The following is a 12,808-nucleotide window of genomic DNA, read 5'->3' as shown; positions in this document are numbered from 1 at the left end:
AGAAGGCAAGAGCAACAATCATGAAAAAACTCCCTGCAAGTTATTAGCTATGAAGACATTACCTCTGGCTCAGTAAGCACCTGACTGCAAAATGTGTTCTGAAGAAATACCATTACAGGTGTGCACTGCCCTTAAAATCTTCCTTAGGTGCCCAGTTTGGGCACAGCTGGAGACAGATTCAGGTCAGAGAACTCTGGACCTTCTCAAATCTTTGTGGTTTGAAGCATTTTAGAAAATTCACTGATAGTTAGTAATTATGTACTACTTTTAATCCCTTTTGGGGTTTTTTTTAATACATTCTATATACAGCCTAATAGAACTTTACAGGTATTTCTCTTTCCTTCCCGTCCTTTGAAGCAGACAGACTTCTGGCAAAGCAGAGATTGTATGACCTTCACCCTTTAGGTAGGTGATCAACAGCTCTCTGTTTATCACATCATGGAACCATAAAGGTATGAGCTAAATCTCATTATTCCAAAATTGTCCAATGTATTGCATCCCGACTTTCCTGATATCTGTCCCTCCTCATCAATTAAGTCTTGTCATCAGTTTAATAATTTCCCCTGTAAGTTCCTTACTGCTGGTTCCTCTACTGGCCATACCATTTCTGCCTGTCTGCAAAGTAGTCTCCAATGGCGTTGTGTGCCTGCTCCAGGAGGGCGTCGTCCGAGTCCCCCGAGCCCGTCTTCAGCAGCTGCAGCACGCGGAACCAATCGCCCAGTTTGATCCGCAGCCCAATGGCAAGATCTCTGAACGGGAAACAGCAGGGAAAAGTCAAACACAAGAAAAGAGGTAACAAACATCTCGAGAAAAGCATCCAAAAGTGTTTTCAGTTGCAATGCATGTATCAGAGTGATCCCAGATAACGTGCTTACAATTTAAACACTATTCCATTAAAGCAAATACTCAAGAGAGCTCACGGATTATATCACACATATGCACTTCCTTATCAGCCACACTCCTGTTGAGTTGAGTTAAATGAGTGAGACAGTTGGGCTGATGTTACTTCAAGTTCCCTCTTACTCTGTTCTGCATCTTTTACTGCTGACCCACAACAAGAGATGGCAGCAGCTGCAAAAGGCTAAAAGCAGAAGGAAGGTGAGGGGAAAGACCAAGAAGCAACAAATATGAATAATGGAGGCTAAAGCTGAGATGTAATGAAATGGATTTCAGAGACTTATTTTCCAGAATCAGGGTGATTTTGAATAAAGGAGAAAGGACTCAGCAGTAGTTTTGCCTTTTTATTATTCATGCATACATATGACTCACTGTGTGTCTGTCTGGCATGTTTTTTTCACCAAACAGAATAATTCTATATTACCTCATATAAAAGTAATTCTGCAGGTGCATAGAAAATAATTGGGAGAGACCTATGCCCTTCTTTTAAAAATGCCCTCAACTTACAAGTAAATTAAGGAAGGCACGAGAAAGTCAATGCAGTCAGCTAGGTAAGAGCATCTATCTAAAAACAATAGAATTTTATTTGAAAAATAGATTTAATTCATTGTGATTTATGGCAGATCCTTATGAGAATTTTTCTAGTTGGGAAAGTTGAAACCAGTAAACAAAAAAGTAGGTTTTTGACTTCTGCAGTCCTATGTTCAAACTTCTCTTCAGCCATGTAAAAAGGAATGTGCCATATCTAAAACTGGCTGTTGCAGTGTGACTGAAGTGCTGAGGAGGCAGCCCACATCCCTAAACCACCAAACTGCCAGCAACTAATTAATGACATGCAAGGAAGTTTTCATTACCAGGCACTATTGGGCATCTCTCCCTAGCTCCTGCCTTCTCCCTCTGCCCTGCCACCCTGTCCCACTTACTTTCATGCTTACAGCATGAAATAATAACTAATTTTTTTCTCCATCATTCCCTACTGTTTTTCATGGCTCCGTTAATCAAAGCTTAAAAATTTCTCATGTGCATAAGTGATGCATGTTTCTCCATGTTTGACCACCATCTACAGGCTACACGGCACAACTGCTGCGGATGATTTCTCATTATCCTTTTTCAACAGACAGTGCTCTAGCTAATTACTTAATGTTAATTTATATTCTCAGCAATACTAAAATATTGCTTTGTTTGTTTTCATTCCTGAGCAAAAATTACACTGATTGGTTTCAATGTTTCACAGTTTCATCCAGAGTCTTTCTGTCTCTCCAAAGATTACAGTTCATTAAAAACTCTGTTGTTTGTGTATGTAATTGAGAAGAATGTGTACTTGGCTACTAGCACAGAGCAACACCACATAAATTAAACATTATTTAAGATTGTTTGTATTTTTGGAATCCCAGTTGAAATACCGACGAAATACTTGTGAAAAAAACATCTATAAAACACAGCACTACCTAGAGCAGCCAAGGTTTTGTAAACAGTTTGGAATGCACTGGTTTACATACAGAACTGGTTATCTATGGATAAACCAGAATTCTCTCCATCTGATCCTTTTATGTTTTTGCAGAAACTGGTAAAGACTCTCCAGAGAAAACAGCCATTCCTGATTAAGGAATGCTTTTTTTTTTCCCCAGACTTTTCATCTGCTGAGATGTTTACATGCAATTACCTTCTGTCCATACCCAGATACATTCTTTCAGCTTCTTCAAATCTGCTAAAATAGGCTGCCACTTCTGCTTGCTTCATGGACTCGCTCTGCAGATTGCCCAAGCGCTTCACAAACTTAATGCCTTGATAATCTTTGCAACGCACAAAAGCTTGTTCAGCCGTCTGCAGATCCAGCTTCTGAAGAGCAGCTTCAGCCAGGAGTCGCCTGTGTGAAAAACAAACATAGCAGATGGAAGAGCAGCTATAGAGTAAATTAAATGAGGGTACAATTAACTAGTAATAATTTACAGAAGACATACAAATTGTTGCAATTTATTGTTTACTAGCTAATCTTAATACAGTCATGTGTTTATTCCTAATACATTCTGTGATCTGCCCAGTACTTGGTCAGGGAGAGATGTTCAAATAATTGCTAATATTCTTTAGTTCAGCTGTTCAGAGGGACACTGGCTTGGGAGGAATGGGCAAGATTTGACTGTTACACTTACGTGAAATGTCTTGCTGGTCTCAGTGCAGTTCCATTTATTTATTTCTCCCTGTGCATTTGTGGAAACTTTAAGCCTTGGTGGCAGCCTCAATCTAAGTGCCTCCAGCTTCATTGGCCACGACAAATAAATTATCCTTCTGATCCATCTGGATGTTCCTGGTCCTGTTAGGACAGCAGCTTGGGACAGCAGGGAAAACCTTTGGGGAGCTTTATAACTGGTACTGCCCCATTGGTTAGTTCTGCAAATAGGGAATTCAGGCCAACCTGGGTGCATCAGGTGCTTGAATGAGCTCTAGAATTTTCTGCAGAAGCAAGGCTATTTAAAATTTAGATTGGCTGACTGACATTGTGAAACAAACTCGGTGCAGTGAGGCACTGACAAAACCACTCATATTATTGCTGTATTCAGTGACCCAAGCCATGCTTAGGCAGTATCAGCTGTGTATCTCTCAATCAATTTGAGAAGGTTGGTATCAATTAAACTCAAGTGCTCATCACTGACATCAAAGAAACCAATTGATCTACACATCACCCTGTTTGTTGCATTCTAGAAGCAAGATCACTGTTTTGTTCTGATCTGGAATATATTGGCTTTATATCCAGCATTTCTAATGAATCTCTTCTTCATAAATATGTGATGTGTTTTCTCTCATAATAAAATAAACTCAAAATAAAATAAAATAAAATTATAAAATAAAATTTCTCTCATAATAAAAGAAAAAATAAAATTTCTCTGGCAATTCCAGAGCAAGGTGAACAGAATTTGACCTATATTTTGTGATTTTATGATATAGAACTTTTACTGAGACACAGACTTGCAAAACTAATAGTCATTTTTTATTAAGTGAACAGACAGTACTAGCAAAAAAATCCATGAACAATTTCAAAGCTCCAAAAATCTTCAGCTAGTTCAAGACATTTGTAAAAATGAAGACTCAAAACACTAACATTTCACCCTATGCACTCAAGCTAATAAAAGTACAGTATTACAGAAACCTTCAATATATAACTAGCAAATCCTGTTTTTCAATATTAACATTCTGGATACAAAAGAACAACTAGATAGAAAGGAATGGTTTTGGGGACAAACTTTTAAAGGAAGGTGTCTTGTCTAGTCTTTCAGCAACTCTAAATTCATCTCCGAACCATCACAACTAACAGTGAACTCGCCAACCCCCTTGACGCAAGCTAAGCATCCAAGGCTGCAAGAGAACATTTAGCTTCAAAACAGAGCCAAAATTACTAAAGAAAGGTACAGGTAAGTAAACAGTCTCCAGAGAGTTAAGGAGAATTGGTCTCCTTCATCAGGGAACTTGTCAATGAAGTTTTAGGTTCTGCACTGACTCTTCATTAAATTATCCACTGTGGCCTTTACTCTTCCAGCCCTTAAATGTTGGGATATTAAACAGATTTCCAGCACTCCTTTTTTCACAGGTTTACTCTTGCACGTTTAGTCTGCAGGCTTTTCAACTTTAGTTTAATAGCTGAGCCAAGTTTAGTTTAAGCATGCCACTATCTCCATTTCTCAGATTACTACTGAGATGCTGCATGGGAACACAGCAAACACAGCCCTTCTCATTTCTGTCCTTCGAGGCCTGTCCAAATGCTACAAGATTATTGAAACTAATCTTACCCTCCTATCAGTCTGATGTGTTCCCTTTACCAGGTTTTAAGCTCTTTAATGTTCAATATCAAATATATAAATTTTAATTTTAAATTAACCAACTTGGTTATCTTGCTGTTAGCTTTTCATTTCCTTTAAATTCCCTCCAAAACACAAGGAACACTGTGTTTTGGGGCCCATATAGCACAGAGCAAAAAGGTGTCCTGAGCCTACACCCTATACCCACTATCATGGTACAGCACATGCCTGACATTCTAGGTACTCCAACATTCATTAAATCTTAAATGATTGTGTGTAAAATGTATACTGCTTTGGCTGGTTTTAATTTGAGGTTTTTTATTTTCATACTATATCTGTCTGAACAGGAAAAGAGTAGAAAAGAAGAAAAAACTAAACAAATTTGGCTTATAGGAGATTTTACCAAAGTCTGGGATGTGGATTGTCTTCTATGAATTGGGAAGATTCTTCAATGCCAACTTTTTCAATCAATGCTCGACTGTCTCGTAATGACCGAATCTCGAAATTGATGATGTAATCTTTGTTAGGATGTTCAGGATTCTAACATAATGGATAAAGAAACATATTTTTATTCCTGGTGGCTTTTATATTCACCCAGTAAAACAGATATCGATCATTAAAACAGACACTAACTTTTCCTACAAAATAAAATTAGTTATACTGACCTTTAATATTTCATCCAGAAGAACAGACTTGATTTCTAAATCTTCAAAGTTGCAAATATATCCAGATGTTTGTATAGGTTCCTGGAAGTTAAATAAGTTATAAAGGGATGAACTTGTATTCTGTCTGACTAAATCCTAAGTATACATTTAGATTTACATTCTTCTCCAAACTAGGACATACATGCAGTTGCAGCAAGAAACAAATACTATAATCATTAACATTATTGACAATTCTGCAAATACAGACATCATTAAAAATCCTCATGTTTTCTGCAACTAAATTAAGAGAAAGAGATAGAATGACACCTGCCAATATTTAGATTCAACTGAACTGTTTTACAAGTATCTCTACTAAAATTGCATTTATGTATTCCAAAGCACACAAAAAATACATTCCTGAAAATCCCATACATTTAAGAAAAATATGACACCATTTTTATGTTTCTGAGACTGACCATTCATTCTACCTATATGGTCCACAACAACATTCCCACATGAGATTTGATAAGATTTTGAGGTTTATACAACCTGAAGCAAGTTTATATAAACAAACACTTGCAGAACTGAGTGGTAAGCACAAGAATAATACTATTCAAGAAAGAGCCATTAACCTAAGAGTGATTTTTTTTTTTAAATGAGTAGTTTATATATGTTGATATCTACCTCTGGATCCAAGTTTCTGAAGACATACATTCTTGTTTTCTCCATCATTGCAAACAAGTCCGGGTTGTCCTTGGCCCATTTCATGTCCCAGACGTCCTTGCGCTCCAGTCTCAGCTGCCCGCCCGCCTCCGGCTGCCCCGCGCTGTCCGCAGCCCGCGCGTCCAGCTCCAGGAAAGTCAGAACCCCTGAGAGGTCGATGATAGCAAGGCGACTACAGAAAAACAAACAGAGAAGAAATACGGCAGCTAAACGACACCACTCGAGGCTGTAAATCTGAAATAGTTCTCTAACCTGGCACAGTAAAATTCTATAGATTCACTGAGGTGCTGTCGTGTGCCAGAACCAGCACAGATCCATGTGGTTTTCATGTATCTGCACAGCAGAGACCAGACACATGGAAAGATGTTCTTCATCTGCTCACACAGGATCTGGCCCTGCAAAGGTTCTGAAATATGCCCATTCTATGTCCAGCATTTTGAAGATACATCAGATACCAAGTCGAAGAAAGTACAGGTCTGTCCCTCACCAAACTTCTCTTGACAAAGACTCAAATTAACAACTGAACAGAATGGGTTTTCCTTATTTACTAGGAGGCAGTGAAGGACATTATTAAACTAAAAAGTCAGTGTGGCGAAGTAGACTGTTAATTCCTAAAATGTGATTTCTTGCATTTCTACAAAGGGTATTCTTCCCCTTTTTTCAAAGACAATGTTAAGTATAATCCAATAATCTTTGAAATCATTTAAATAAGGTAAAAATACAATTTCTAAAAGGCCACACTTGAAAATTTACAGTTGCATAGGTCTTTAGTGAATCATAGTAACCTGTATTTACTACAAGGCCGTTTTAAAAGCATTTCTGAATATTGATAGGTAGATGGCCTTAATCCCTATTAAAATTTCAAACACAATTTAGAAAATTAACCTCAAAATGCTTATGGATCTGAGCTTGTTTCCCTAGAACAAAGTCATTTAGGAAGAAAACAGCACGGGTTCAAGATAAAATGGATATGGCTCTGACTAGATGATGCTGCCTTTTAAGCCAAGCAATCTATTTTTGGGGTATACCTGAAGAGGCAAGAGATCTCTACACACGCATTATGAATTTTGTTTGAAATTATAAAGTTATTTTGAAATGATTAAAATTGCCTTGCAAATTCTTGTGTGTTTTTGCCTTTTCTGCAAACACTCTCATGCACTCTTGCAAAAAAAAAAAAAAAAAAAAAAAAAAAAAGCTGTTGAGTAGAAAGTAACTTCAGTATTAGCACAGATGAAGCTCAGGAGAACCAGACTTACTAGAAACATCACCACTAGTTATAGCCTGTAACAATGGAAAATTAAATGGGATGAACAAAGTTTCCATGCTTAAGAAGGACACAGAAACAGAAAGAAGTCATAGATATAAAATTTTAGGTTATGACATAATTTTATCTATTTGTGTCATGATCAAAGGAAGGTTATGTTTGGTTTATCTAATAAAACAAAGGTATTTTCATGTACACAGGGTGTAAAACATAGGAGACCTCTACTAACAGTCTCTCAGAACAATGACTGTCCAGATGGAAATAATTAGTAATAAATAAATGGTTAAGCAACCATTAAGAACAACTAAAATTAATAAATGGTTTACACTAAATTTAAATCAGTACATAATTATTATATAATTATAGATTTCACAGTATTAGTATTTTCACAAATTTTAGTGCTTCATTTTGAAATTGGATATCTGTGTTAGAAACAGGTCTGTAACTTACCTGGAGTTGCAGTTCAAAGACAGCTGATAGGCACGACGGTCCAGGGTATAGCTCTGCACCACAGCCACGCTAGGGAGGCTGTACCTGTGAATAGTGCCAGATTCTCTTCCCTAGAGGAAATCAATGCTGCCTTAGTGAGAGAATTCATCCATCAGTAAACCCTTTTAAATGGTCTTATTTATATATTGGTTTAGACAAAAGAGCTTTGGGACAAGTGACAGAGCATGAGTGAAAAGAGGGAATCATCACCCTCAAAGTTCTGAATTCTGGTATTTAAACAAGATACTCTAAGATGCTACGATTGACAAATCTGCTTAAATCGGGGATGTTAAAACCAACAGTAACAGTCCACATTTAGCACACAGAATTTCAGGAGCCATGACCCTCCTGACAGAGTCTACATAATAAAACAGGAGAGGTGTGAAAATATCCTTGTCCCACACTGGTAAATCCCTTTAAAGAGTTCCATATAGCAGCACCAGCGTAGGTCTGAAAGCAGGACAGCTCTGCTCATGGGGGGCTGTCCTGCATACCCACAAGTCCCACCAGTAACTGCAAGACCAGAGCTAGATTTTAAAAGAAATGCTATAAAATATACTGATTATTCACAGCCTTGAGTAACAGGAAACAAATCTAAGTACCAGTGTGGTTTATCTTTATTTTGGTGAATGAAACACCAACTCCCTGTGTCAAGATACCATCAAGCCATCAGGGTGAAAGGAGTGATATCCCTGAAATGAAATGATCACTGCCACTATTTTCTTATGGTGTTTCTGTAAAGTGAATAACATATCCAGCTTGGTTTGCCTACTGTTCAACTCTTATGTTGGAAGTGAGTCAAGATTAAATTTCAAAGGAGTGAAAACTTCATTCCTTGTTTTCCTTCTTTCCCCAAAGCTGTCCCTAACATCCTCAGCATAAATTACCATTTTTGACTTTTTCACATATGTATACCCTATAGACTAAAAAGCAGATTAGTTCAGAAGTGTTAGAAAATTGAACCACTATAATTTGCATTCAGCTTCAGCACATTTATCCAGATCTAGTCTCAAAGGCATTTCTTCTCATTCCTTTCCTTTTATAAAAAAAGTCACAGATTAATTTTTGTCAGAAGTTCATTTCCATATTCTTCAAGCAGCAACAATCCCATAGTCACCTATTAACCATCACACTTCTTTTGTTCATGCTTTCCCCCATGACCCTCTGATTTTGTAAAATCCAGTCAAAGGATAAAACAAAAAAAAACAAATGAAAATCCACACTAGAATCAGAACATGAGAAAACAAGATCTTTCCTGGAAGGTGGATAACAGGAAGAAACACTGTTCTTTCTCTCTCTTTGTTCTGTTCAGTTAGCTTGCTTTAAAGCCTACATATAAGTTTGTTCATCTAATGAGATCACTTTCCAGCTTAGAACAAAAAAATGCACCAGCTCTGTGGCATGATTCAATACCTCACACAAATGTATAATCCAAAGTGTATTCATCTGCATATAGTACAGTACCATGCATTATACCATTAATATGTAAACAGACAAACTTTATAAATCTTTGTCTCAAACACTGTCTCAAAGAGACTTCTCTGGACTCAGATTACAAAATTAAGTCCTGACCTAGACTTTATAAAATCCTATGTGTAAGTATTAACTCAGTATTAACTAGTCTGTAATTAAATTGCAAGTACTTAGTGAATGAGCCCTCCTAATGAATCCAAGTTAACAGAGAAACCATTAAAGTTATCTTTGAGGAAGAGGAAAGAGATTTTCTGTGTAAATTCTAAATCCAGAAATGCTTTGAAATTATGACTGCTTATGAACATAGAGAGAAGAATCTTATGCCTACAAGCACAAGAGGCAATTAGGAGTTCTATTAATCATGTAGCTTACCACAAGTAGTATCTTATCAGATGCTGTTATTGCACAAATTGGATCTCTTGTTCCCTGAAAGTAAACAAGTGATATCAGTATCAGTTTTACTGCAAAGGTAAGCATGCCCTGCTAAAGAAAGAAGGTTATTTAAATAAACAAGAGTGTTGCTAAGTATCCACATGAAAAGGAGCTATCAAACCTTGTCAGCATACAGTCTGTGGATAGTTTATGGTATCAGTAGCCTTTGCTATGGCAATCATAACAATAATATTAACAGCTTCCTTTCTTTTCCTGCCCCTCCCTCCAGAAAAATAAGAAACCCAAAATGCAAGAGGTGTTTAATAGAAAACACAAGAAAGCAACAATCCCTGGTTTGTGAGGGCTGTTAAGTAATTAATATCAGGTATATTAGTAAGGACAGCCAGGACTTGCACACACACATGAAGTGAAAATGGCCAAAAATACTAGAAAAGATCATAAAGGTTACTGAGTTTCAACAAAGTTATATTTTGTTGAAGTAAGGGAAGCTGCTTCTGACCAGGAAGACAGCAGGTGTCTATATACTGTACACACTCAGAATATACTTTTTCCATGTTCTCTATAGTTTGCTGTCTATTTCCAGTAATACACAATGACACAGTAACAGCACCAATGAGAGGGAAGAAACATAGCACTTACATAAAAAAGGGTAGAAGTAAAAGAAATTTTAAGTACAACCACTTCTACTAATGAAAATCTATGAAAATAAATAAATCAACACTAATTACTGCTCTTTCAAGCTACCAGTGACACCATAATAAACTAGTTCATAACATCACTCACTTCAAAAGCTCTGCTGTAATCAAGGTGACCTTCTCCAGACCCTGAAAAGGTGTCATCAATATGATAGATCCTGTAGAGAAGGAAAGTTAGAAGAAAAAGTGAGTCCAGAGAAAGGATCAACTTTGGTAGTACCATCAGTATGTTCCATCCTTGGAGAGGAAATCATTGGAATTGGAGAAGAGAAGAAAAGCTATGCCTGTTCTTATGTTCAAAAGCATCCCCTTTGATAAACCTGCTTTATATTGATATAAAGATATGGCAGTTGCTTTCACTTTCACAGCCCCTGATGGACTATTCCCTATGAACTGTAAACTTTCATCCTGTAACATTAAGTTTCTGCTGCTACAGTTAAGTATCCTGCTGAAAACCATCAACCACTCAGTTGTCCTTTTCAAACATGCATGTCCATATTTCCCCAGGCTCTTCTCCATAATTATGAAGCGCTTCACCTTCAGATCCACAAAAATTTATGTATTACTGTATTCTTCAACACTTAAAACTTCTCTTTTGCCTTCAAAAGTACCATTAGGAAAGATTTTAGAAAGCTAAAATCCTCATTAATGCTGAATTACAACTATCTACATTTTTCGATATTTTTATCAATTTATAATCTTGTCCAAGGCTAGGACATCCAGGTCATACAACAATGTAAGTTATTACATCATGTACAAATAATTAGTCATTATTAGGGATATATGGTGACAGGAGATGGTAGGTTTATAGAAAGATGATATAGTGTAGAGATTATATGGAAGAACACACAAAATAACTTAAAAGAAAGCCATAACAAAGTTGCAAGCTTTGTGGAGGTGACAGAAAAGTTAATGCCACAAATGAGCACCTGTGAAAGAAATATTTTGGAAGCAAAATGATGTTGACTTTGGCTTGTTTAGTTTGAGAGGATAAAAGTCCATGCAGGATTAGTTGTCAAAGCCACAACCAGACACAAGTGTATTAGAGAAGAGCCAGCTGGACAGACTAAGTTCTTACAGGCAATGACAGACGAGAAGCAGTTAAAGTTATCAGACGGAATAGAGCTGCCTGGAAACTAAGAGCATGGAGGGAAATAGGAGAGGGGTAAAAAGGCATCAAGAGACACAGCTCTGTAAGGAAAACATGCAGCAAGCAAATGGAGACACTGAACAGAATCCAATCCAAAAACGTCTGAGGGATGTGGATAACAAACACACAGTTGTTATACAAAACTAGTATATCTTACAGGCCTGAAAGTCAATAAACCTGATTAGAAAAATGAGAGGGAAAGGATTTGTATTTTAGACACGGCAGAATGCACCTTATCAATGACACCAGAGCAGAGGAAGAAAAATGACAAAACCTGAAGACAAACCTTTCCCTGCCTTCTTTCCTGGTCCGTGCCAGCTGATTGATTTCCATGGCTGTGAGCTTCTTGGCCACCCGATACTGCCAGACATAAAATGCTACTTTGGAAGCCGCGATCACATGAGTTCTGGTCATCGTGACAAACAATGGCTCTGTTACAAAACCCAAAGAGTTGCAAAATTAGAGCAGCAAGCATTGGAGTAGATGCTGATTCGTACATTTTTTCCAAGATGGATGAAAACATACACCCATACATTAAATGCAAAAAACAACAACCAAAAAATCAGCAAACACACAACCTAAGAGCAGTTTTCATTAGCTGGTAACAAATTTCACAGGGGCTTTGTAAAGAAGTTCTCTGTTCTTCTGGACAAGGCCACAAGTTCGGACTTTACCATTAACACTTTCCTCTCCCTGCTACTTCAGCAAATCTTCATGCACTGATGCAGAAAACAGCAAATACATACAGACAAACTTTCAGGTAAATGACCAGCTACAGAGCATTCGAATCTCCTTAACAAGATCTATTAAATACTTCCATATCTGACATATTTAAAGCTATTCAAAAATTGACAATCTAGAAGATATTCTTTTTCTTAAAAACAATTCATAAATTTGAAGTTAGACAAGACCTAGAAAAGCTGTTTGTATCTTAGTAAATAATGGGCCAAATATCAACTCTTTATTTGAACGACAACAAATTAAATTTCTAGCAGACTGTACTCTTAGTCCTACTTTATTATACCAAAAAATCACAGTGTAGGAATGCAGGACATTTTCTTTACTTCAGCTCTAAGCCCACTTAGAATATGTGCACAAATTGAGTATCTCAATCCTACTGTCCATGCCAAGTGGAGGGGAAAAAAAAAAAAAAACCAAAACATTGAAGGCATAGAAAAATGAAGACATCTAGTATGCAAATCAGCCAATGTCTTTAAGTTCTACAAGTAAATCATTATGATACCAAAAAAAGCGAGATAAATTCAAAAGAATTGTGCAAACCAGCCTGG

The 12,808-nt window shown here is 37.0% G+C and overlaps 1 protein-coding gene across 2 annotated transcripts in view; it reads right to left on the bottom strand.

The window, feature by feature from the left end:
* Positions 1-12,808, bottom strand: part of WDR35 (WD repeat domain 35) — a 42,331-nt gene that overhangs the window by 7,668 nt on the left and 21,855 nt on the right. For both annotated transcript variants that reach the window (XM_038133001.1, XM_038133003.1), the window contains 9 exons: positions 11,806-11,950; positions 10,458-10,527; positions 9,654-9,707; positions 7,770-7,879; positions 6,017-6,227; positions 5,354-5,434; positions 5,092-5,228; positions 2,561-2,764; positions 603-749 (listed from right to left, as the gene is read on the bottom strand). In XM_038133001.1, coding sequence (XP_037988929.1) covers positions 603-749; positions 2,561-2,764; positions 5,092-5,228; positions 5,354-5,434; positions 6,017-6,227; positions 7,770-7,879; positions 9,654-9,707; positions 10,458-10,527; positions 11,806-11,950 — 1,159 coding nt within the window. The remainder of the gene's footprint in view (positions 1-602; positions 750-2,560; positions 2,765-5,091; positions 5,229-5,353; positions 5,435-6,016; positions 6,228-7,769; positions 7,880-9,653; positions 9,708-10,457; positions 10,528-11,805; positions 11,951-12,808) is intronic.

This window comes from Motacilla alba, chromosome 3, assembly GCF_015832195.1.
Source record: "Motacilla alba alba isolate MOTALB_02 chromosome 3, Motacilla_alba_V1.0_pri, whole genome shotgun sequence".
NCBI classification, from domain to species: Eukaryota; Metazoa; Chordata; class Aves; order Passeriformes; family Motacillidae; genus Motacilla; species Motacilla alba.
Note: the sequence above shows the minus strand (reverse complement) of the source record. Positions and strands in the feature narration are given on the sequence as shown.